This window comes from Esox lucius, chromosome 23 (assembly GCF_011004845.1).
Source record: "Esox lucius isolate fEsoLuc1 chromosome 23, fEsoLuc1.pri, whole genome shotgun sequence".
NCBI lineage: Eukaryota > Metazoa > Chordata > Actinopteri > Esociformes > Esocidae > Esox > Esox lucius.
The window spans coordinates 12885553-12910869 of record NC_047591.1 but is presented as its reverse complement, the minus strand read 5'-3'; the positions used below and the strand labels follow the sequence as shown (position 1 = coordinate 12910869).

Sequence of the window (25317 nt, the reverse complement as noted above, 5' to 3'; positions counted from 1 at the left end):
AATGAAGGAAGCAGTGTTTGAGAGAGCGAGAGAGGAGGAGAGAAAGACAGAAAATGCTTCTGCAGACCACAAACAATTCCCTTGATATTATTTCAAGCAGATCAGTCTCTGGGCCAAAACAAATCAACAGGGGAATGTCAACAGATGGTGAAGAAGAAGACAAAGAAGTAGAGAAAGTAGAAGAGAAATTAGAAGAAAAAGTTAATGTTGAAGTTTTCCTTCACGAGCCTCGTTCTGAGGTGAAGCTGTTGATGGTGGGGAAGATGAGTTTCGAGGCAGGGGGGGCAGTCCGTTTGTTATTGGTAAGCATGCGATTGAAGAGGCAAAAACTAGCTCTCAAGTTCATTCATTGTCAAAGCTGCCTTCCAAAGGTCAGACACTGTCAGACTCTGTCATTGTCACATGCAGGGCATTCTCAGTGGAACAGGGTTTGTGACCCCCCACATTCTCAGTCTCCTTATCAGTCACCCATCAGGAGACACAATCACATTGTCAGAGCCCTCAGCTGCATGTGGAGCCCCACGCCAATGGAAGCTAGAAGCAACATGCCAGCGGTAGAGCTAGGTGTTGGTAAGAGGGGTTGTCATGGACATGGAGGGCCTGCCCGGTTCATTTTCAGGATGCTAGTGTGAAAGCATAAAGGCTGAACAACATTCATTTGTTTGGAATTTGTGTGGCCCATCTTTGTCTTCTCCTGGGGCAATCAAACGTGTTAAAATGTCTTGACTAATTAAAACAATTAAAAATGGCAGTTTGCTTGCACACAGAGGAGTACAGCAGGTAAAATTATTAAATACTGAATAGACATCCGTGCCCAACACCCAGAATGTGTACTACATAGATATTTTATTGGGTTCAGTTAATCAAGTAAAGTCAATCTTCCTTTTGACTTCAGGTTAATGTATCCAGCTATCATATGACTAAACCTTTTTTTGGCACAAGATCCAAAACAGCATTTAACAATAACCTAGCAGCTTAATCATTCTACCTCAGCTGACAGGCTTGTCTTGTTTCGAAATACAAATCAAAGATTGAAAAGGAGCCTGGTAATGTTGCGAGTGAAAAAAAATTAAAATAAATCAATGATGTTCAACCTTGTCAAAGCGCTACCAGTGCTCATTTCATACATATATACATACACATATATATATGTGAATATGAAGGACCACACATATATAGAGTAGATATACATGTACTGTATGCATAGTTACATATATTGGTTTCAGTGGTTATCAAGAGGCTATCAAAACGTCAGAGCAGCAGGCTTAAGGAAGATCCAACAACAATTGGGAACCTACCGCCAGTGCCAATCCCGCATAGTCATCAGACACAACACATAAGGAGGACATAGAAGGAAGAAACACAAATTAAAACAACCACACACAGGAGTTAACACAAGAGCCTGGGCACACCAGGAGAAATGACCTCTCCGCCTCTGGATAATCTGACCAGGGGTCTGGTACGCTGCGCTAACCAATAGTGACGTTCCGTGGGTAACCAATAGGGATGTTGCATTGGCAGCGAGTAGCCGTGTTGCTTGATGTTTACTTGCAGCAGCTCATGAAACCGTACGGGGAAACGTTTTCGGGTTTCAATATAAATCATTGTATATACGGTGATTATTGTAATTCTATGGGCACATCATACTAAAGCTTATGAAATGTCAGGGCTATTGTGAAGCTCGCATACTGTCACCGGGAACAATGACAATTGTAGAAGCCACTACAAATCGAACCATTTGAGCTTCAACACTCTCTGGTATGAATCAGATGCTCTCTCGTTATCAGGCTGTGTAATACCTCTGTATCTTTCGCCTGTGTAGCTATTACATTTCCTAAGACAACATAATCTCAAAAGGCTTTGTCCTCCACCTCCCAATTCAATGTGTCTGATTGATGATGTGAGCAGTGTTGGCGTGGACGGAAATAAAATTATACTGAATTTGTCAGAAGAGGGCGGGATTAAAAACCTTTGTTAATGCAATTACTAAGCGGGGTTGAAGTGTTGTGTGTTCCATATCCTCTCTGTGTGCGTTGGAGGGGGAGGGAGGAATTAATTCACTCCCCTAGCTGGCAATTAGCTAACGTCATTTCTCTGGGTTGATACCACTTAATTGCACAGCATACCATACTCAGCACTCATTGCTCTTAACACATGAAAAATACTGAGGGGAACAGAAAGAGTGATAAACACCTGCATTTGTAATGTTCCAGCAGTCAAAGTGGAGGTGAAGTGTCAAGTGAAAAGCAACACTGTAGTGTGTGTGTATCCGTCCAGTGGTCTTCTTGGGTGAGAGTTTAATGTAAACTGTGTACAGTATTTACAATAAATGGTGTGGTGGTGCTTTCCATGTTGTGTTGGCAAATAATACATTCTTCTTAGCATGGACTAAGCATATTTGTGTTGGCAGCGATCATCATGTACAGTACATCAGGTCCCAGCCAGTGACGGATAATAAGAAAAAGACTTGCCATGTGTACACATTTATATCATTCTATGGGGATTGAGACATCAAGGCGTCAACTTAAAATATAAGCTACATTACGCATTTACATCATGCAGTAGGAAACACGATCAACAGGCATCATCACTAGGTGCCGGTAACTAACCAAACACAACAACTCAATCAATTAAGCTTGTGGCGGTTGTCTTTACCTCGGTTTTTGCGCCATCATTCACGTCCATCATGTTGATGGCATTCTTGCCCTTGTCTTTGCCCTTCTTTTTGTTCTTCTTCTTAAATATCCACTTCTTGCAGACGCAGAAGCAGCAGGAGAGGACCAGGACTACGGCCACAAAGGCAATAGAAACGATCGCCCAGTTGGGCACTGGAGGAGGACACACAAGGGCACAGGTTAGGGAAACATGCGTCAAAGAAACAGCCATGCCTGAATATAGAAAACCTGACCGCTGCTTTCGTTTTCTTCAAATGTCAAAAAAATAGTGTCTCCAAGAATGTGTCTGCATTATGTCCCCAAAAAGGCCCAAGACAAAACAAAAATGCCTGGCTACCATATCCCTTATCTAATAAATGAGTAAGACAGAGGGACATTGAGACGCCGCGTCAAAGCGAGGGCCTGCGGCAGCAGGCTAGATGAGGACGTGCGGACTGACATGAGGTTGAGCAGGTGAAAGATTGACAGAGGCAGAAGGCAGGAACCTCGATCTGCCGTCAGGACGTGGAACACTGGCCAACGCCTTCGATTAGAAAAGTTCTTAGTGGCAGATGTTTTGAGGAAAATCCTCTGTCAACATATTGAAATAACAGATGCTGCTATTTTCCAAATGGTCTCGCCCCAGACTTACACTGTGATGTTATTTTGAGTATAAAATGGCTGGATACACACTAAAGACTCAATATATTTTTTGTTTTGGCTGCAGCATAAGAACCTATTTGTGCCCATTTACAGAATTTGCAACGGACCTGTTGCACAGTTGACAGGACAGAACAGTGAGTTGAGCAGACTATGTTGAAAACGACTGGCCATTGTGGAGACCGGTTCTCCTCCTGCCACAACATCACGCACTCATGTTTGAGCACACACAACACACACCAGTAACCATCAGCTCTGCGCAGGTACAAAAGTGGCTTGTTAAAATTACCAGAGGGAAGGTAGAGTGGCCAGATGTGTTGGAAATAATGAGGAGATAAAGATTCCTGCAGTCTTCCACATTCTGGAGGGATGATTACAGGTTCGGCTCACAAAACATCAAACACCTGGCAAACCACATCTTTTCAACAGAGCTCTGGAGTTATTGGTCACCTCTCTGATCAAGGCCCTTCTCCCCTATTGCTCAGTCTGGCCAGGAAGCAGTTCCATTTAAGAATGATGGAGGCCACTGTGTTCTTGGGGATGTCAATGCTGTAGAAATGTTTTAATACCCTTCCCCAGGACAATGCCTCCATACAATCCTGTCTAAGAGCTCCACAGACAACTACTCTGAAGTCACAACTTGCTTTTTTGTTTTGAGGGGTGTGCCTTTCCAAATCATGGCCAATCAAGATGCAGGAGGGGACCAGGACAATAGCCACAAAGGCAATGGAGTGCAGATTAATTCTGACATCAGTTCGGAGATCATATTTTTGCCAAAAGGTCAAGGTGTTGCTTGCGCACGTGTTGAGTCGATCGCAAAGTGCTGTTGGCGCAATTCCCATTGAGTATGTAAATGTGTCTCAGCACTTTATTTAAATGTTATGTAAATTGAAATGTCATCCCGATAACTCTCATAAGGGTGAATAGACCGTGACTAAAGAGCAGCGCTATAAAACTCAAATATGGTGTCTGGCAACAGCCAGTGGGCCCTATGTGATGTTAATCACTGATGTAGGCACACCATCTGAACATTGCACACTCATATGACAAGGCAACACCTGGAGGAGGCAGTCTCAATATGGAGAATTCCCTGGCTGCACACAGGTCAAGTCTGAGGAATACTGACGTAAGAAAGCTAATGATATTGTAGGGATTTAACGGTCATGTCTAGTGTTCCACAGCTTGTGATGAGTAAATAAGCAGTTTCCATTTTTAGCTCAACCTATTCAATCCTTTTATAACTATTGCAAGGCAGTCTACACTCACCTAAAGGATTATTAGGACCACCATACTAATACTGTGTTTGACCCCCTTTTGCCTTCAGAACTGCCTTAATTCTACGTGGCATTGATTCAACAAGGTGCTGAAAGCATTCTTAAGAAATGTTGGCCCATATTGATAGGATAGCATCTTGCAGTTGGAGATTTGAGGGATGCACATCCAGGGCACGAAGCTCCCGTTCCACCACATCCCAAAGATGCTCTATTGGGTTGAGATCTGGTAACTGTGGGGGCCATTTCAGTACAGTGAACTCATTGTCATGTTCGAGAAACCAATTTGAAATGTTTCGAGCTTTGTGACATGGTGCATTATCCTGCTGGAAGTAGCCATCAGAGGATGGGTACATGGTGGTCATAAAGGAATGGACATGGTCAGAAACAATGCTCAGGTAGGCCGTGGCATTCAAACGATGCCCAATTGGCACTAAGGGGCCTAAAGTGTGCCAAGAAAACATCCCCCCACACCATTACACCACCACCACCAGCCTGCACAGTGGTAACAAGGCATGATGGATCCATGTTCTCATTCTGTTTACGCCAAATTCTGACTCTACCATCTGAATGTCTCAACAGAAATCGAGACTCATCAGACCAGGCAACATTCTTCCAGTCTTCAACTGTCCAATTTTGGTGAGCTCCTGCAAATTGTAGCCTCTTTTTCCTATTTGTAGTGGAGATGAGTGGTACCCGGTGGGGTCTTCTGCTGTTGTAGCCCATCCGCCTCAAGGTTGTTTGTGTTGTGGCTTCACAAATGCTTTGCCGCATACCTCGGTTGTAACGAGTGGTTATTTCAGTCAAAGTTGCTCTTCTATCAGCTTGAATCAGTCGGCCCATTCTCCTCTGACCTCTAGCATCAACAAGGCTTTTTCGCCCACAGGACTGCCGCATACTGGATGTTTTTCCTTTTTCACACCATTCTTTGTAAACCCTAGAAATGGTTGTGCGTGATAATCCCAGCAACTGAGCAGAGTGTGAAATAGTCAGACCGGCCCGTCTGGCACCAACAACCATGCCACGCTCATAATTGCTTAAATCACCTTTCTTTCCCATTCTAACATTCAGTTTGGAGTTCAGGAGATTGTCTTGACCAGGACCACACCCCTAAATGCATTGAAGCAACTGCCATGTGATTGGTTGATTAGATAATTGCATTAATGAGAAATTGAACAGGTGTTCCTAATAATCCTTTAGGTGAGTGTATTTCATTGTGTGACAGCCACTCGAAACAGATAATTACAACACACAGTTTATTGGGTCACATTTATTCATGCAAATTATGTTTTGATACTTTATTAGTTTACAGTTTTGTTTTTTACGTGTTCTACATAAGACCATTATGGCAGGCAGATATAGGCCAGGCTCACATCACCACACTCAGTGCCCTTAAGGTGAAAAACCTCCACCACTATTGGATCTGAGAAACAGTTTTTCCAACATGTATTGATTCAAGGTAACTACCGAATGTTCATGAGCATAGTAATGATCACATACAAAATAACACTCTCTGTACATTACCGAGAAACAAATGTAACATTTGTCACCTTTGTGTTCTTTTTTAGACTCTATATCGGTGGGACATTAACAAAAAAAATACTTTTAAAGAGATTTACAGTATATTACAATCTTTTTCCCCCTGGGGCTTTGGCTGTCCAGTGCTTCAGTGCATTTCCCTCACCACCTCACCGTCTGAATTGGAGGAGGGGAAAGAAAAGAAAATCAATGTGCTGTTCACAAGATCGATAAGCACTCTCCTCCAAGGAAAAACAGTGAGTGATGCTCTAAAATAACTTTAGGATCTACAGCTTTGGTCTTGCAACAGTGTTGTGCTAAAGGAAGTGACAATCTCCATCTGATGCATCCCATTTTTAGTTGTCTCTCTTGTGCTGTGGTCACCAAAACACAATGGGACTAGCTTATGTCAAGAACAAAAAAGTAAAAAAAAAAAGACATGCAATATTATTTGCAATCTTGTTCAGAAACATGTTGGGTGTAACAGCAGACATTCCACCATTCACTTATCATAATTATCAAAACAAATCGTTTATCTATAACATTTCACAACCCATGTCTTTCCTCTTGCATCTTGGTTGATCCTAAAATCCCACGTTTGGGCTGAGTTAAATCCTTTACTTTGCTCCACACCTTGGCCGAAGCAGTGGTCTGAGACTGATACCTTTGGGATACCACCGCGCGTTCCAGTGTTTGACCGGCTATTTTCTCCACACACATCCGAGCGGACTATCTTTTAATGGAAGTGTCGGATATGTGGCAAGTTTCTATTTCAGCGTTGAAAGCTGTGATGATAAGTCATCGTCCCACTGAAGGAACCGCTAAGCTGTGACACTTTTTTCAAATGGGAGCGCTGATAAAAATGATTTCAATGACACAGCAGGAGTCAAAATAAATAGACGGACATAAAAGTCAAATTTGGCATTATTTTGATGAGGCAGACCGCACTGCAATTGGATCCAGTTGCGTATCATAAAATATAATCTTTTTATACATGGTATTGCCATCTTCTGTGGTTATTTACAATGTGTTGACATCAGCAGTGTGTGTATTATGACGCTTCGCCTGCTGCCATGAAATCCAATGCAATAACCCTGGCCTTATCTACGCCATCGAGCAAGTCTCAAATGCTGAAAGACTTTTATGTTTCTTAATTAAAACAACGTCCCTGAAAGCAATAAAAGCCCTAATTAACTGCCTTGTGTTAGTGTCTGTTCTCTCATGGAAGCACATTGACACCGAGAGCACCGTACTTCAACGTAATCACAATTTCCATCTTACACAATGGCAAAACCGAGAAAAAAAATAAAAAGCATTCTGTAGCCAAGAGCACCAGTTGATGGGACACGTTTAGAATGTTCACATTGTCACCACAGCCATACGAAGTACATTTCAGCTAGCAGCAGCTATTTGATGTGTCACACAACAAGACACCTCCTTGGCTTCTAGCAGTGAATATCAATAAGTACCTGATAAGTCATCTTTCCTCCTCTGGATGGCTTAATGGATACAACAGGTCCTTTTGGTTCACTCGCTCCAAACCAGGAGGTCACAGACAAGGTCTGATACTCCTCTTCAATTTATCTGATAACCAGCTGGAATGGGGACCGTTGAAATATGACAGCGGAGTTCAGATGTTTTCTTTTTTTTTACTTGCAGAATACCAAATGCTATATAATTCCGGTCTATAGAGCTCTTGACACTCGGAACCATGCAAAAACTAGGGGTCTTCAGGCACATAGTTTCAAAATATATTTTTTTGTCACTTCTTTTATTGTAAAGTGACATCTTGATACTTGTAGCTGCAATTAATTACACTAGCCGACCATTTCAAAATTCTCCAGTATTGGTATTCACTCTCCAACACATACTGTATTTGGGCAGATTCTCCCAGTAAAAAGCTCTACGTTATCTTGTTTTGGGCAGATTTCCATACAATCTAAGTGCTTCTGGCCACAGGGCAGAGGGATTCTGAGGGAGTTGGAGCTGTTAAATTTTCCACAGAGGGGGGCGGTTGATGGGTCGAGAGCATACTAATCAGTCACTTGGGGTGTGCTGCGGGGCATGGGGGAGCTCCCTGCTTGTTATCACATTACCCATGATCCTCGAAGGAGATGCCTCCTTCCATCTTTATTCAGAGGATCCAATAGACTGGCCCCTGTAGTGGGCAGAGGGTGGGTGGTGTCTGCTGATGTGTTAGGATAATAGACACCCAACTCGCAACACAAACTAATATATTGTGACAGCACCCTGTTGGTCAATTAACCTCGACATTACATCTTGTTATGCCAACAGCAGCAGCACCACCAGTCCTTTGGCCTTTCTGCTGTGGGTGTTTCCGAGAAAAGACAACTTTTAAAACGCCGCAGAGCACGACAAGTACAAACATTTACGAGCACAAACAGGTGTGAGCTGAGTTGCTTTAAACAATGTCAAAAGAGGCAGTACACACAATTCAAATGACTGGGTTATAGTTGAAGGCAAACATATTTGGTTGTCATCTAAACAAAACGATTCCTGTAAGTCGTTCTGTAAAAGAGCATCTGGAAAATGATGAGCAAGTAAAAATATAAATGCCTGGCTTCCAAGTACTGTACTACAACCAGGCAGGCAGGGGACCAGAAGCTGGGGCCAAGGTCTGTCCGTACAGGACTCTTTCTGAAGGCTCTTCTTGTATCCTAGCTTCTGGCATGTAGAAATACATTTCATTTTCTACGTTTTATTGATAGGGACAGAAAGTATACTTTTATGTGGCTGTGTTCATATTGGAATTCACCCATGTTTTCAGTGACCCCATTAAGTCTAAAATATAATTTTTTCTTAATATCTGTATCTATTAAATCATTGGTGCCATATTTAGTTTCAAACCAACAATTTCAAAATCCCTAATATGGGGACAGTTAGTATTTTAATGGTTTTGTTTTACCTGAGCCTTTGAAATCATCAGTCTGATCATATGATTTTTACATACACAGCCCTGATTTACTGATAGGATGGTTTAAAACTAGGGTATCCCGCTAGACCTGTTCTACCTCATCTTACTGCACCCACCTAGTGTCTCTGGTCTAAATCAGTCCCTGGTTACAGGGTGGAGTGAGGGCTCTAAGGCCTACCCCATTACCCTGATAATCCTTGTCATCGGTCTATAACAATCAAATCAACTTTGTGACATTACAAAGACAAAATGTCCATTCCACCTGAACAGTTCATACACAAACAGGCATCATCATTCTTTCAACATCGCTGATTTGACCTCAGTGTATATTATCAAGGAATCATTTTTAATGAAAGCTCTTTCAGAGAAGCAGACCGTGTTTTACGTCTCAGTGGGTAGTAGCTATTACATCCATTTTCTTTTTCTAGTCTTCGGATGATAGGATATTGTTCAATCTTGTCAGATCAGTAAGCGTTTTCCAGAACACTACAATGTGCTTGTGTTCAGTAGCCCTCTGAAAAAAAAAATTATGCCTGTATACAACTTCTTACAGGCTGATACAGTAGATGCAAATGTGGTATTTGGAGGTGGAACTTTTTCAAATATCTTTTGCTAGTATAGAATAATATACTGTACATGACAAATTTTGTAAAGACTGCAATTGTAGTATTACGGACTACGATTTGCTCCTACTTACCCCTCTGATGTTGCCCTGCCATACATACCCATATCAAAACCTATGCTAGGGTCACAAGACTGAGGCCCTGCGGCTTATTGTTCCTAGAATTTCAAAACAAACAGCTAAAGGCGGGGCTTTCTTCTGTTCTTCTGTACTTTAATGGAAAGGATCCGGACTCTGACTCAACTCTACTGTCTGTTCCTGTGATTGAGTACAGTCCATCCCAGGAGTACTATGGTGGGCCTTTGTGGTGTGCAACACTATACTCTGCCTTGTCTTGGAGTAGGATGTTAATGGGCTTTGGTGGTTTGGGTGCTGTGCTCTGGCAAAGTGAGTGTAGTTATATCCTGCCTGGCCCTGTACAGGAGTACCTTTAGATGGGGCACATTGTGGTATGCATTGCCCTCTGACCCTACTTCTAATGTATGGAATTATTTCTATATGCCTATATTTTGGCTAAAGTTTCCTGTCAGATTGTCAGAACAAAAAGAGAGGAGGAAAGCCATAAAACCGCGGCCACTTGGAAACCTGCTCTCCTCATGACCGCCACTGTCTCCATTGAGATCAAAGTGTTTCTAATGCTGAGAGCATAACAAAGATCACTTAAGACCCCTGGGGGTTGAGAGGTGGTGTTGAGACATTACAGCAGCTCCCTAAAATGCGACAATGCCCTGAGGAAGGTCACGTTCCCCTTCTCAGACACTGCATGCATCAACCAGTAGTGGTGTGCCATGTCGTCGACTGACCCATCAGGCACCAGATTGCTATAGGATACAGTGACCTGTAAAAGTATTTGGATAGTGATGCATTTTTTGACTCTCTATTCAAGCACTGTCGATTTGAAATTATACATTGACTGTGGAGCTAAAGTGCAGATGGTCAGTCTGATATGAGGTTATTTTCATCCAAACCATTCAGAAATTAGAAGTTTCATACAAAGTCCATCCATTTTAGGATACTATACGCACTGGGATTGAGAGAGTGAATGAGCCACTTCTAATATTTCCATGTTAGAAACCCAAAAATGTTTATTAGATTACAAAGTGTATTGTGGAAAGATGTTATTTGAAATGGAGTACCTCACAAATAATTTGTTATTGTGACCGTCTTCACACTCATATATTCACTGTCTTACCAATTATTTTTTTTGGGTCCAGTAGCACTGCCAATATCAAAGAAATTAGGAAAATGCTCTGGAGACAACTCAAATATAGGCATCACTTTTAATGGACCTGAGAAACAAGCTGTTGGCCGTATTTGCCCTTGACAAGTGAGCTCACCATCTAAGTAGCAAGCTAGCTACAATGCTAGTAAGCTACCCTGGTGGATTTGGTGGAAAGTATGCATCCATGCACGCTTTTTGGGGTAATATCGACCACAACCCCTTTGCACAGTAAAAGAGGGGTTTCCATGATTCTCGCATATTTTCACTTGACGAAAAAGTCAGTTATCCTCACCTTTATTAGTTACTGTATCAATTTCATTCACCATTGAAAGACAAACGAATGTTGTGGTGCCATGACATGAAATTGTTTTGGCAGTGGAAAGATAAACTTCAGTCTCGCTATCAATTGCTCAATTCTTATGATTATTCCAAGTAAATACTAGGACGCCTAATAAGCTGTTAAAACAGCCAGTGGCAAAAGCCATACAGTTCATAGATGCTATTTGTGGTGGAAGTTAACTTAAGAAATGTTTTCCACAATGCTTAATGGCGTTTAGCTAAATATTCAAACTTGGAGTGATGTTAATGTGTGACAATATCATAATGTTGAGACAATTTTATGACTAGGTAGTATGTCCCAATACTGGCATACTAGCTTACTCAACAGTATGTTCTTCACAAACATCCGTGAAGTACGTTCAGTGGAAATCAAAAAAAGTCTACACACCCCTGTTAAAATGTCAGGTTCTTGCGATGTAAAAGAATGAGACAAACAAATCATGGATGTGTGCTTCGGGTCGTTGTTGTGCTGAAAGGTGAACTCCCCCTTCATCTTCAGCTTGCTAACGGACACCTGAAGGTTTTGTGCCAAAATTGCCCAGTATTTGGAACTGTTCATAATTCCCTCCACCCTGACTAAGGCCCTGGTTCCAGCTGGAAAAAAACAGCCCCAAAGCATGATGCTCCCACCACCATGCTTCACTGTAGGTATGGTGTTCTTTGGGTGATGTGCAGTGTTGTTTCTGCGCCAAACATACCTTTTGGAATTATGGCCTAAACGTTCAATCTTGTTTTAATCAGACCATAACACACGTGCTTTTGAGAGATTTGATTTTGGTTTTTGCAAACTTCAGCTTTCTTGCCACCCTACCCCATAGCCCATTCATTTGAAGAATACGGGAGATTGTTGTCACACAGCCAGACAGAAATTCCTGCAGTTCCTTTAATGTTGCCATAGGCCTCTTGGAAGACTCCCTGATCAGTTCTCTTCGTCTTTTCATCAATTTTGGAGGGACGTCCATTTCTTGGTAATGTTTCTGTTGTGCCATATTTTAATCACTTGATGATGCCTGTCTTCACTGTGTTCCATGGTATATCTAATGCTTTCGAAATTCTTTTGTACCCTTCTCCTCTTTCAACAATGAGATCCCTCTGATGCATTGGAAGCTCTCTGCGGACCATGGCTTTTGCAACTAAGAAAATGTCAGGAAAATCCTACTAGACCAGCTGAACTTTTTGTGATTAATCAGAGTCACTTTAAATGATGGCACATCACTGATTTTCATTCTTTTGAAGTTTTACTCATGAAAGTTAACCCGGCTGATAAATCGTTTTACATAGCTACTATTTATAGGCCCCCAGGGCCATACACAATGTTCCTCAATAAGTTTCCAGAATTCTTGTCTAACCTTGTATTCATGGCAGATAGTATTCAAATTTTTGGCGACTTCAATATTCATATGGAAAAGTCCAATGATCCTCTTCAAAAAGCCTTTGAAGCCATAATTTTCTCAATGGGTTTTATCCAACATATCTCAGGTCCAACACATTGCCACAATCACACCTTAGAAATCACACGAGAAATAGATAGTAGATCTAATAATTTCCCCCCTAAATCCTGGATTATCAGATCACTGTTTTATTACATTTACCGTTAAAACAAGAAATCCACTTGCTTTGCAAATAATGAGTTTCAAAAACCGTACTATAAATTCTCGCACTACAAATAAAGTCCTTGATATTCTTACAAGTTCGCTCATTAACAACAGAGTAAATTAATCTGTAAACAATCAAATCGAGGATCTAAACTCAACACTGCGAAATACATTAGACATGGTTGTACCACTAAAAACAAAAGAAATATGCAACAAGAAACTTGCTCCCTGGTACACAGACAATACTAGAGCACTTAAGCAAGCCTCCAGAAAATTGGAGCGAAAGTGGCGCTCCACCAAGTTGGAAGTATTCAGACTAGCCTGGATAGACAGTACACTACAATACTGAAAATCACGTCTGCTCGATCAGCTTATTTCTCCAACCTGATTGAGGTGAACAAAAACAATCAAAAATGTATCTTCGATACTGTTGCAAAGTAAAAAAAAAAGCAAAGCTCAACAAGTGAATTGGGTCTTCACTTTAGTTGTAATGAATACATGAACTACTTTGATGACAAGATCATCACCATTAGAAAAGCAATAACTGACTCCTCAAATAGTTATGGTCCTCAAAATCTCAGTTGTCCTGAGAATGTCCTGAACCTCCCTGACCAGGTGTCAATGGGGACATGTGAATTTTTTGATACAGCATTGCTCGACACATTCACAAAATTTGTAATGAGTTCTAAACCCACAAACTGTCAGCTAGACCCGATTCCAGCAAAATTACTTATGGAGCTATTTCCTGTGCTAAGTCATCCAATGTTGAACATAATAAATTGCTCACTTTCCTCCGGATGTGTACCAAACTCACAAAAAATAGTAGAAATTAAGCCTCTTCTAAAAAAAAAATCTGGATCCAGACATAATAAACAATTATAGGCCAATATTGAACCTCACGTTCCTCTCAAAAATCTTAGAAAAATGGGTTTCCCAACAACAGAATGCCTTCCTGAAGACAAATAACATTTACGAAAAGCTCCAGTCTGATTTCAGATCCCATCACAGTATTAAGACTGCACTCGTAAAGGTAACAAATTACCTTCTAATGACTTTAGGTAAAGGTTCTGCATCCGTCCTGTTGCTTCTTGATCTTAGTGCTGCTTTTGACACTATTGATCACTCCCTTCTCTTAGAGAGATTGGAAACCCATACTATGCTACATGGACATGTTCTAGCCTGGTTTAAATCTTATTTATCTGAAAGATGTCAGTTTTTTAGTGTGGATGGCATATCCTCTGACAAGGCAAATGTATGCTTTGGTGTTCCTCAAGGCTCGGTTCTGGGCCCATTATTGTTCTCACTATATATGCTGCCTCTGGGAGATGTAATCCGAAATCACTATGTACATTTTCACTGTTATGCTGATGACACACAGTTATATATTTCAATGAAGGATGGAGAAGCCCCAAAATTAGCTACTTTGGAAGCATGCGTTTCAGATATTAGGAAGTGGATGACAGAACTTCTTGCTCTTAAACTCAAGAAAAACAGAATGCTTGTTTTAGGACCCAAGAGTGTTGTTAGCAGATCCAACTGTGAACCTCAACGGCTGCATGGTCATATCCCAAAAAACTGTAAGAAACCTTGGCGTTACCCTTGACCCTTACCTCTCCTTTGATGAACATGTAAAATATGTCTCAAGAGTTGCTTATTTTCATCTTCGAAACATTGCAAAAATCTGAAATTTCTATCTAAAACTGATGCAGGAAAACTAATGGTGGGTATCCCTTTAGTTGATGCCTGGCAATGTGGGTGGATTGATTTCCTGCCTGTTGGGCCCTGTCCGGGGCCTCCCCGGGAGTAGTTCACATATTTGATACTTTAGAACATTGGGCACTTCCTTTTATTTCTTCACACTTTCGTTTCTTCCAGTAAAGGCTCTACAGGCTTTGTTAGGTACTTTTTTTTTAAAGCAAACTGTAACCTGGCCATTCTGTTTCACCAAGTTTTGCTGGTATACTCGTCAGCATATGGTATTTCATTCATTTATGCCTATATCATTTTTGCATAACATTATGTCTCTGATCGATGTATTCTGACTTATCTGCCTAAAGATGACTTGCATCAACCCTTCTTCAGATTTCATGTTGTCAGATACAAATAACAGACTCCAAATCCGGATGCGATGTTGCTAGTCAAAATTAGACATGGACAGCTCTTTTTGCCATCACTAACCATGCAAAGAAAAACACACCTGCCTAACAAGAAACAGCTGTGATGCTAAGTTTCCCAAAACTTTGGTACCCTAAAATACAGCAGAGTTCAAATACATTAAAAAAGTGTTGCAGTCTCCATTAAATTATATTTAAAAAAATTATCCTGATCATGACTGCAAAAATTATTCTGGTCGGGGCAGGGTGAAATAATGATGGGGAGAAAATAATAATGGGGACATGAATAGGAAATCTCAGTTTCAGTAGTCTGACTAAGGCAAATATATAAGGATTATAAAATATAAAAATACAATTATCAAAAATGATAACATAAGACCATTTTTCAAACAGAATATTCCGCAAAATTGCATTTGCAAGGACCTCCATGCTTGTACTCAACATACTTTATTCTTTGAAACTTTTTTGTTTCATTTGCAATGATTGTGAGATTATCTATTTTGAGTTGATCTATTTTTGTTATTTGCACTGACAATAAATGCAATAAATTACCATTGTAAAAATAAACTATTCCGATGTATTGTGGGTATTCTTAATAAAAAACTCTGAAATAAAAAATACTCTTTAAATTAGTTTAAATATGCAGTTCAAGTAGATAAATACATAAACACTTGCCCTACTGACCACATCCTTTTTGTGGTCATAATTGCTGGAAAGGTTTTAGAGAGAAATTACACTAAGCACTTTTGATACGGGAAAACGTAACAAGGTGTTTCTAGTGATTCAGTTAATCTTAGCCGACAGATGGGACTGAACAAGACCTTGTGGTTTGGAGATGAATCTATGGCTCTTCGGTTAGGTTAGAAGGCATTCATCTGAGCTACACCGGTTATGCGGCACAAGAAGGCCCACTCTGACAATGACATTACGCATTACCCCCAGGATCCACCTAGCCCTATGAAAAGAAATGGAAATACCAACAACTGATGATTTGTCATAACAATGGACGGGTTCTATTTTGTTTATGCTGTCTTGTTTCAATGAAATGTCTTTATTCATGCCATGTCCTGGTTTTGGGAGTGGTTATATCGATACGGCCTGGCACAAAAACTTTTGTGGGCATTCATCAGACTGGCAGGGCTCGGCATGGAGTCACTCGTTATCTAGTTCTGACTGAGTGCTGGAGCAAAAACAGTCATTTAATCCCTACTACTATAATGGAGTGGCTTTTTCGGGGGCTGCTTGCAGGGACCATTTCTGTCTGATGCATACCAAACAACCCCTTATTTAGTGGTTGTCCACATCACACAATGTCATAATTAGGGAGAAAGGTGGTACATGGGTGGCAACGAAGACTAATGGGCCGGTTGCCACAGAGTCGTTGCCAAATAGACAGTGAAAAGAGATCCAGGCAGGGTGAAGGAAACCCAATTTCATTGTGCAGGCTGTGGCACCAGGTTAGTTGTGGTTGGCCGGGATTGGGGGGGTCGGTCTGATTTGGTGGTTACATAGGTCAGACTGCACGTCTTTCTGCTCTTCCACAGAGGAAGATCTACTAAGGACCATTACACTGAACCAAAAAGACACCAGAGACTAACCCCAGTGTTCTCATTATGGCTTACACTATACTTATATTATACTCATAGTGATGTTAATTTAATTGTATTATATGGAGATCTCTTATTGTTAGTGTTTGTATTTAGTCATTTGTAAATAATTGTAAGTACTGTGTATCTGTGGTCTGAAGGGTTGAGATAAAGTGCGTGGTGTTCCCTGGCCACAGGCTACAAACTAGCGCTTCTAGATTACATCTTTATTTTCCAAAGCAATATGCTTTTAGTTTTAAATGAGCCTTTCCCATACGCAGGAGAAATCACCATCTGCCTCAATATACTATAAATCTAAAGAGGCATAATATGACAAGTGGCGTCATTCGCGTCTATTGCTAAAGCAATGGAGCCTCTCTTTCACGGGAGCCATTTCCTGACACATGAATTACTTCCACGTGAGCTGGTGGATATGTCTATATTTAGGACGCGGAGGCTGAATGCAACCACATCCACTAGATAAGTGACTGGGGTTTGAGATAAACAAAAGGATGCTGCCGTCCCAATTACGTCAGAGGGAAGGACACAATCACTTGGGAGGACATTTTGGAGAAGTTGGTCAGGAGTGCAACATTCTGTACAAGACTTGAAATCAAAGCTGTTTGTTTTCTAATCATCTAAAATGCCAAATGGGTTTCTAAAAGTAGACAGTAATTATGAGTGAACCGTCGGTCCCTATCCCCAACCAGTAATAATGACCGCATGCACTCCGCACTTTGTTGCTGAAGAACAAATTCAAACGCTGTTATGCATTTGTGCGACAACTAAAGGAAGTAGTTACTGAATCAATCACCAAATTCTTGCCGGGCAGGTCAGTCCCCCTAAGGAGGGCAAAGACAGATGAAGATCAAAGACACCCAGCTCTCTAACGCTAGTCTATGCATTTCCTCCACCTCAGTATGAGGCCTTACACAGGTGGTAAGAGCTTGGTGGGCCCAGTTTGTAGAACATAGCCAAACATTCTCTTTCTTGTGTGAACATACTTGATTTCATTCTGGATCTGGGAGCTCATGATAAAAAGCATGGTCATGTGAAAGTGGAAATATTAACTTACTGACCAAAGCATTTAAGATGTTTCTTGGTTCTTTGCTGTGGTTTACATAGAGTGTACAATTGGCATTTTGCATCATTGACAAATAACATGGAATATAATCTCAGCAACTGTCTAATAATTAACAAACCAACATTCAGGTATTATTAATGTTGGGATAACGTAACGTGATTCTAGACTTAAAACAATGGTACCCATGTGCCTTTTCACTGAAGTATGACAATTTTAGCTGCTATGAAAGTGAATACATGTACATTACAGCAGTATACTGTACCAAATTGGGATAATGCTTTAGGGAACGATACAGAAATATACAAACTATACACCATATCATATAATTATCAATCTTGCTTCTACAGTACTAGGCCAGCAAGGGAAGATATTAGACTCTGCATTGCTTTCACCAGAAACAAAAAAACAACGCAAAAACCTCTGCTATCACATGACTGGTGGCTGTATCATGTTACCAAATGTTTTCTGCACCTTCAATTATCCAACAGTGCCCGTTGATCAGTGGAGTCTGTCAATGAATCAATCATACGTATATTATAACCCTCTTTTTACATCTGTGGTTGTTCAACCTAAAACCCAACCCCTAAAGTGAGGAAACATTAATGTGACTCACATGGGATTTTGTTGAGCTCATTCATGAACTTGTCCTTGAGCTTGGAGAAGTCCTCGCTGGTTCCAGTGCCAGATATGTCAGTGGCGTTGGCACCTCCCGTGGAGGCGGTGGTGGGCACCTGGGCAGCTGCCAGGGCTTCCCTTCGGGCCTCAGTCATGATGGTGGTGGGCAGCCAGGCAGAAGCTATAACAGAGAATTACCGAGAGGTAGGCAGTTAACACATGTTTGTCCCGAATTCTGGAGTACATTTCTTCCACTAAATGTAACCATAAGATATTTACAGAGAGACAGACAAATTGAGAGTGAGACCGATAGCTACAGAGAGTAAGAGACCGTCAGGTGGGATTTGTTCATTGTGACAGATGTGTGTCGTGGACAGTTTTCCCTGGCCCTGCCGTAGATGAGTGAGCAGCGTTCTCTCTGTGTGAGCAGCTGCTAGCTCAACCTGAGTAAACGTCACATGGATCCCAAAATGATCCTGCTGGGATCTAGTAGCAGCCCCAGGCGGATGGAGCTGGCTTTTACACCAGACAAGGAGTGTCCCAAATGGCAGACCGCTCCCTTCACTGTGTACTCAGTTTAACCAGGGGGACCCATGTGCCATTTGAAACCAGAGGGAGATTTTTTTTTTATATCATAACCCAATACCACCAGATTTTGACCAGGTTGACAGATCATGTGCATATGAACAGTATAACTGTCCTGTACATGATATCTTACATCATTATATAATGCTAATATTATGCTTTGTCCAATTGCTTCTACATGTGGTCAAAATGGCCCCCACTCAGTATTCAATGAATGTAAATTATGTTAATAGCTTGAGGATTACGAACGACTAATTCATTCTAGTCTTTGGACTCCGGGGAATATGCTCGGATTGCAAAACAAATACACCATGGCTATTGGCTAACCTTTATAGCATGTAAAGGATTGAAATTATTCACAGTGCAGAATTTTTCTGTAACTATGTATGTGTGCATATTTGTGGCGTCAGAATGTCAAGGGTAGGGTTAGTAGCAGGGCTGTTGGGTATATGAAAGCATAGTGCTCTACACTATTAAAGTGAATAAAAAGCATGCCAATCTTGTCCTACAAAAGGTATTTGTTACCTCGTGTTTCATGATGTTGTAGATTCAGAGGCTTGTGGATTGAAGAAAGGACTTATACACTACGAGGCACTCGGTGGCAGAAATCTGAGCGTGTTCAAGATGGGGAAAAAATATATCAACTTTAAAGTGCAGTATATTGACAGGATTCAGGGCTTGGTATTTGCTGTGGCTCACACACTTGCAAGGCATTGACAAGCCTGTTAGCATGAGGTGGTGTTGTTCACACACACTTAGGGTTTGCCAGCTGTTGTATGGGAACACGCTGTGAACGTACCAAAGCCCTGTGTTCTCCAGCTGCGCCCTTAACACATATTTAGACTGTCCCCGGCAGATCTGACAAAGACATGCTTTAGGGGGTGTCAAAATAACAATAAACCATGACGTATGGTAGTTCAATACGCTGCTACATTAAAGGTATACAAGCACTGATGTTTTCTAAAGACAGAACTAGCTCACCCCACACCCTCCCCTGACAACTCTGCTAATTGCTGCGAATGAACACGGCAATCAGTGCTTATGTAAGCCCTTTGAATCGCCCCTCTGGTTCAAGGTTCCGCCCACACATTCATGTTCTCTTTGCCTCCCCTGGTCTCCCTTTGAGACGCGGCAGCAAGGTTAGTGTGGGGGCTGAACACTGGAGAGGCATGACAGGCCGAAAGCAGAGACACTTCAGCACAGGCAGAGAGAGGACCTTTCAGAGCGGAATGCCACTCTCAGGATGGAGTAGGTTATGTGGGAGGTGTCTGTTCTTGCATTGCGTATGGGACTGATCCCGCGGGGAACAGAATGGTAAGTATTGTTTTTGGGCCTCAGGCTTGATGTTTTCATGTTCATCCGTGTCCTATCCAACCCAATGATGCTAATGCACACCTGCTGAAGTTTCCTGCTCCTGACACATGAGTCAGACACAAAGGCTGAACGGACGAGCTCCACAAAAGGGCTGTAATTACAAGAAACCATAAGCAAAAAATAGCCTAGTTTGAATAAATTAGCACGGCGGGAACAATGTTAACGGCAGGATCAGCTTGGCGGAGACATCGTTAGACAACATCAGACAGTTGGGAGTGTTAGAGAGACCTTTGTGACAAGCCCTGATCAAATGACCCTCACAGTTACTTTATCCTGAGCAGAAAAGCCCTAGATGCAATGCTGGAGTGACAGAGTTGAAACAAGTCATTCATCTAATGGTTCCCAGTGCATTTGTTCATACGCCCAGTAAATCAAAGGGAAGCAGCAGCCGATGCTGAGACGCTGAGGCGTGATTACATCACGTAGTTCTTCTGTTCTCAAGGTTGAAGCACCAAACAACAGCTACATGCTGTCATAACTAAGGCTTGATTTTTGTTTTGGAAAATGCTCATACTATCACAAAATGGTTTAAGCAATACTACCTTTTTCAATGATAAAATAGTTGGAGACCCACATAGACGGTGATGTCTCATTTCAAGGATTATCCGGCAATATTAACAGGCTATCCTGGCTGTATAGATTGGTCTTGTATAAAAGCTGAACACACTTTCATGGTAGGTGACCCTCATGAACATGGTAGCAACTTGACAGCTAATTTGTCTCCATGAACTTTCATTCTCTGATCATATCTGCATTTCAACACAAAGTCAATACCTGCCCTTTTATTTGCCTTTATTATAAACCACCTTCAACCACAGCTAAATAATACATCACAGAAAGCATGTTTAGAGATGCATGGGATAAAATTCTCTAATGCCCTTATACCACGAGGCGGCCATTTTGTTATGCTGATATGCATTCATGCAAGAGCACAACCTTTATTGTCCACTACTGAGGCTACTACTGTCAGATACAAGAGAGATACTTGGCCAGCTAAATACCAAGACGCCAAAGCCTAAAAATCCCAAAGACGGAAGATAAATGATTCCAGAGAGTGGATATTTAGCTTTCCATAGTTTTTCATTGCTACTTCCACTCCACAAACGGCTGTCTCCCATCTCCCAGGGTGTGCCATGCAGGTGTAAAAGCCCTACCCAATTACAGGACGGACAGATGGCTCAGCAGGCTCCCCATCACACCCTGTGCCTGGCGGCGCCCCAGATCAGACCAAATCCTCCTCACTCCCCAGACTTGACACACTAACTGGGTCACCTCCCTCCCCACATTCCCAAACGGTGCAAGAAAAGGGAGGGAAAAAACATAGTACAAATGGACTGAGTCTCATTGATCGACGAAGATGTCGCTAAAGGTATCGTCCTGTTGTGGAAAGAGTTTTCCTGCACAGCAGATAAATGCTAACGTCTAGTATCATTTAAAAAAAATCAAATCAAATCACTGTAGCAAACTGCAACCAAGAACAATAACATGAAGACACACCAGCTCTATAGAGATAGTCTAACTATTACTCGTAGAAACATGTTCTTTAAGCTACCGTGAAAGTTCAGATTTAGAAAGCATGCGGTTTTCATCCCTAGTTTTTATCTGTGGGTTTCCAATCTTTTCCTGAGTCTCAGCAGGCAGAGTGTTTCGGCCCGTGCTGTTTGAGGAAATTACAAGGGTGCCAAATCACGCCACTCTAAAGCCTTCAGAGATGTGCAGTAAAGCTGACGCCAGGGAAGCCAGGGAAAAATATTGCAGTCCATTTCATCAGAGAGAAATCAAAAAGTATACTTTCATGTAAGAATATGAAAAGTTCACATGAGCACACACACACATATACTGTATATAACATATCTTCTTGCCAGAACCCTTGAGTTAAACAGCCAGATGGTTGACCGGTTAACATAATTTAGCAAAGAGGTGACAGTCAACTAATTGTCACCAGTGATGTAGCAGCTACTACATGTAAATGAAATTGCAATCCTTGAACACATAATACGCATGCATTATAACTACACCAGATCATCAGACTCAGGAGTCAAGGGATTTATTAGTGTATTAGCATTCCACATGTCTATTACCATTCGAATGTAAGATTTGGTCGAAGATTTGGTCATATTCCAGTACTTCAGTAGTACAATGAGACTTGTGTTTATTACTTGATGCGATAAAGTAATTTTGCCCCCAGCAGAGGCTTGGTGGACTAACTTAATAAAATCGATAAGAGACAGACACTCCGGCTGATGTGCTACTGTCATTCCGTTTCAGTGTTAAAAACCTGCTCCACCTTTAATCCCTAAAAAGTCTCTCTTATAACCGCTCACTCAGTATTTGAGGTGCATTTTAAGGGAAGCCATTTTAGACCACAAAATGTCAGCCGGGCTGCCGCGGTAGAACCTCAACGTGTTCAAAATAAAACGGGATATACATTGGCAATTACATTACATTCAAAGTATTTCGATATTTGACCCGATGTGGACAGCACTTGACAGAAATAGTTGAAAATTGGGACATGCCTCCCCTCAACCCAAGCAGTACTGAGCCAATTTGCATATTTCCCTTTGAGGGACTTCCAGGCATGGTCAATATGGCGTTATCAGGACAAAAAGAAAATGGCACCAGAAATAACGTATTTGCTTAGGTGGGCAAGCATTAAGCAAGAAGGCTTTAATATTGCTGTTATTATTTTGTCAAAAAAGACATCAAAAGGTAGGAAGAGAGACAGAAAGATAAACAGGTAATGCTTGAGTCCTATTCACAGAGAGGGATTTGGGGTTAACTAATTGGACCCACTGGGACCCATTGTTGGAATCAATAGGAGAAAGTGCTTTGAGTTCATTTCAATGTCATAGTAACACTATGTCGTCCTCATCACCAGTCGTCCAGCTTCTTCATGTCCATTAACTACAGTCCATCTGTAAGGGTGTAGCTTTCTATTATTTCACTGCAAACAATAGGTGTTTAGTTGTTTCAATATATTCCCATTTTGGTTACAGTTGAAAGCTCTGGAAAAACTGACCATTTAAATGAATCTATGCCAAGACTTGCAAATGACAGACACAGATAAACTAATAATCCGAACTATGATACCTTTTCAATCCATACAGAACACTAACAATTTAATTACAATAAATGAAAAGGAGAAAAAGGAACCAAATGAAAGCTTGTGTCTGCATGCATACATAGAGACCGGTGGCACCACATCGCACAATTAACTCAACTATATTTAATCAGGGAGGTATTAGTCTGGGAAGTACCAATTAATATATACAAGAAACTCCCACGCCCCACAACCTATTCCATTAATATGTGGAAGGTTTGCATGTATGATCAATCCTCAAAATGGTTCGAGTGCAATCTTCAAGGGAACAGAGGGACATGGAACAAAATACTGTGCATTTCAAAGTAGTGGAGACCGGGGGTTGGTTTTCCCACTTTTTAATTAAATGCAAATTAAATAACATTTCCCAGCACCAGTACATCATTTTAGGAAAAAGATTAACTTGGGCTCTTGGGTTGAAACGGGTATAATGTGTCTTCAGATCTCAAAATACATTCTATGACAACTAGCCCAATCACAGGATTGACTGTGATGTCACAGCATGTAGTTGTTTGACAAGTGGATTCCATTTGGAATAAGAAATCAAGCAAAAAAACAAACATTCTAAGTCTTTGAAATTGCCAAGCCTATCACTGATCTAAGGATTTTCCTAAAAAAACTTCAGCATTTTATCCTGTGAAATGTTTTTTACATGTTTAAATTATTGTAGCGGATAATGGCACATGGTACAACAAAAATATAACTTCTGCTTTTAACCCGAGCTCTCCAAATTGAGCCTGGGCAACATAGTTGGCGCCACAGGATCAATTAGAGTTAATTGCCTTGCTCAAGAACAAGGCAAGAGAAAAAAGAAATTCTGATTCAAACAACTAACATTGACTTGGCGACCAACCAGTTAATGGATGTGCCATAATACCATGAAAGAACATACAATATATTTAAAGTCATCCACATATTTTAACCTTAAAAATAGTACACAGGACCCTTTAGAAAACGAAACCAGGCAAGCCTAGTTCAGCCGCAATAAAAAGTCTTGCCCTCTCGAGATTCGAACCCGTGTCACCCACGTGAAAGGCAGTGTTGTTAACCACTACATTACTACATTACACATTTGGCCGCTGTCAGTTGTGTTTATATTGAACAAATCCTCTTTTGCCACTGGCTGTTTTAACAATTGGCCATTCCTGAATGACATTGACACAGTTAAACTGACTGTATCAATGTAAGTTAACCTCCGCCGTTTTAACCAGTAATAGACTTTACCGGTTTCTACTAACTTACTGGAATAGTCAGAAAAAGTTTTGAGCAATTGCTAGCGAGTCCGCCAATTTCATTTCATGGCATAAGAACGTATTTTCTTTCATGGCATAACATACTTTTTTCTTTCATTCGTGAATGACATTAATACAATAACCATCAATAAAGGTGACGATAACTAACATTTTGTGTTTGAAAGTGAAAAGACAAGAATCGTGGAATCATACAGAAATTATTAATAAATGACATTGCTCTCAATAGATTCAAACTTGGGTCTTCCACATGAGAGGCACGGTCCTTAACCACTACACCATGGAATTAGATGTTTCAGCAGTCGCTAGACACCTTTGAGGATTGTGTTAAACTGAATAACGTTTCTTATTACGTTTTCCACTACCATAGCGTCTATGGACTGTATTGCTTTTGCCACTGGCCGGAACATAGTCTATACGGAACAATTCATAATGCGTACTTTGCTTCACCTACGAGGAGATACGAACTCGGGACCTATAGTTTGCAGGTCCGCTTCTATAACCACTACGCTATTTAACAAGGTGTACTCAGTCAATCAGTCAGTCAATAAGAGACATTCGCTCTTCTTGGCCAGCTCAGCTTACGCGGTCCAGCAAAAATAAGCACCATGAAAACAAACCCGTCAGACAACTAGCCCTGGTCTACCTAACTAGTCCATCCAGTTGACACTGTCTCTAGAGTGGATGTAAGAACATTTAAACAATAGATTACCAATCACTTTGATTCAACTCGACATATGCTCAAAGCCTTCATTCTTAAGATATGACAATCCCTTGATCTGAATTAACGGAA

The 25317-nt window shown here is 41.1% G+C and overlaps 1 protein-coding gene across 6 annotated transcripts in view; it reads right to left on the bottom strand.

The window, feature by feature from the left end:
- The window catches only part of syt1a (synaptotagmin Ia), a 243483-nt gene that overhangs the window by 34385 nt on the left and 183781 nt on the right, over nucleotides 1–25317 (bottom strand). For all 6 annotated transcript variants that reach the window (XM_010887234.4, XM_010887237.4, XM_010887236.4 and 3 more), the window contains 2 exons: nucleotides 18214–18396; nucleotides 2656–2828 (listed from right to left, as the gene is read on the bottom strand). In XM_010887234.4, coding sequence (XP_010885536.1) covers nucleotides 2656–2828; nucleotides 18214–18370 — 330 coding nt within the window. In that variant the 5' untranslated portion in view covers nucleotides 18371–18396. The remainder of the gene's footprint in view (nucleotides 1–2655; nucleotides 2829–18213; nucleotides 18397–25317) is intronic.